We start from the raw sequence: 1,488 nt of genomic DNA on the forward strand, positions 1-1,488 counted from the left end.
GGTGGGTGGGTGGGTGTTGGCTTTGTTTTGTTTTTTCTTTTAAATTCACTTTACATCCTGATCACACCCTCCTTCCCTCCTTCTCAGTTTCACCCTTACAAATCCCTTCCCCTTGGAGCTGTTTTGATTCTGTGTACGTGGGAGCGTGGGAGTACATGTTCCCATGGCTGAGTGCACAGAGGCCAGGCAAGGGACGTGCAGTGTCCTGCTCCACCAGTCTCAGCTTCACGCTCTTACGGGTTCAGACTGAAGGAAACTTGCTGTTTGGTGTGATTAGCTGTCCACTAACGCCAGTATCCCCCTGCCTCAGCAGTCATGTGCAGCCTCACCTGACCCTTACATAGCCACCACAGACTGGCTCTGGTGCTCAGACCTAGTGTCCCACCCAGCAAGCCAGCCTCCAGCTTCCAGAACATCTGCTTGAGAGTCTTAGTTAGACCTGTCCCTCAGTGATATGACTCTAGCTCAAATGACACACATCTCACCAAGGGAGAGGGCTTTCATTTTGATGTTTGGCTTGGTCAGCCAGTGTCAGTATTATTAGCTGATATTCTAAGCTGGGTGCCAGCACATAGCGTCTGCAGTGCCACTGTCTCTTCCTCTAGTGTAATACAAAGGTTACAGTGAGACAGTGTTGGAGTCAAAGCCTACAGTTTCCAGCCTGTTGCATTTGGTACTGCTAAGTTCCCTTAGCACATGCCTAACTGATGTCCGTTGTCACCGCAGAGAAGTGATCCAGCCCGATGTCATGGAGGAAATGGTGGTGTCCTGCGTTATTAAGCACTTGAACTTGGTTGACGCGTTGCAGTCCCTGATCAATTTCCAGTATCAAGAAGAACATGCTGAGGAATATGACTTATTGTGTAAAATTATGGGAGAGACCTTTAAGAAGCTCAATGCCATGGAGAGACAGCTGCAGGTGAGTGAGCGCAGAGCCATGAATCCGCTGTCGGGAACTGAAGGAAGTGCTCACAGATTGCCCTCCTTTTGTCTTGCATCTCCAACTTGTTGTGTGGTCAATCTTCCTAGAGTGTGGCTGAGCTGGAGCAGAAGTGGCAGAGTGAGGCTGAGGAGGCCATGCAGGGGAAGCTGGAGAGTAACAGGCCTTTCTTTTATGACTACCATTTTAATGAGGTGAGTGCGGTGTGGGAGTCAGCACGGGGGCCGCTCCACTTAGAGGGCAGCGGGCCACGTGCATGTGCCGAGAAAGTACTGCTACTTCCTGAAACCTGAACACGGGGACACACCCATCCTTAAAAGGTTAAGTAAAAGTAGCTAGATTGATATGTTAGGATATACAAGTAATTGGTTTTTAACTGGTTGGTAGTGTTGTACAAAGGTGAAAGAAGTTATTAAGCTGGTGAAAGCCTTGGTGGGTGGAGGTGTTTGTCACCAAGCCTAGTGACCTGAGTTCCAGCCCCAGGATCAATGGTGGAAGGAGCTGTCCTCTAACCTCCACACAGGCACTATGGCACAGGTGTGCACAGT

At 49.6% G+C, this 1,488-nt stretch overlaps 1 protein-coding gene across 5 annotated transcripts in view; it reads left to right on the forward strand.

Moving 5' to 3' along the window:
* The window catches only part of Hectd4 (HECT domain E3 ubiquitin protein ligase 4), a 150,583-nt gene that overhangs the window by 86,335 nt on the left and 62,760 nt on the right, over positions 1 to 1,488 (forward strand). For all 5 annotated transcript variants that reach the window (XM_029533784.1, XM_029533785.1, XM_029533786.1 and 2 more), the window contains exons 26-27: positions 727 to 919; positions 1,030 to 1,134. In XM_029533784.1, the coding sequence (XP_029389644.1) occupies positions 727 to 919; positions 1,030 to 1,134 (298 nt within the window). The remainder of the gene's footprint in view (positions 1 to 726; positions 920 to 1,029; positions 1,135 to 1,488) is intronic.

The sequence above is a fragment of the Mus pahari genome, chromosome 23 (genome assembly GCF_900095145.1).
Source record: "Mus pahari chromosome 23, PAHARI_EIJ_v1.1, whole genome shotgun sequence".
Lineage (NCBI taxonomy): Eukaryota > Metazoa > Chordata > Mammalia > Rodentia > Muridae > Mus > Mus pahari.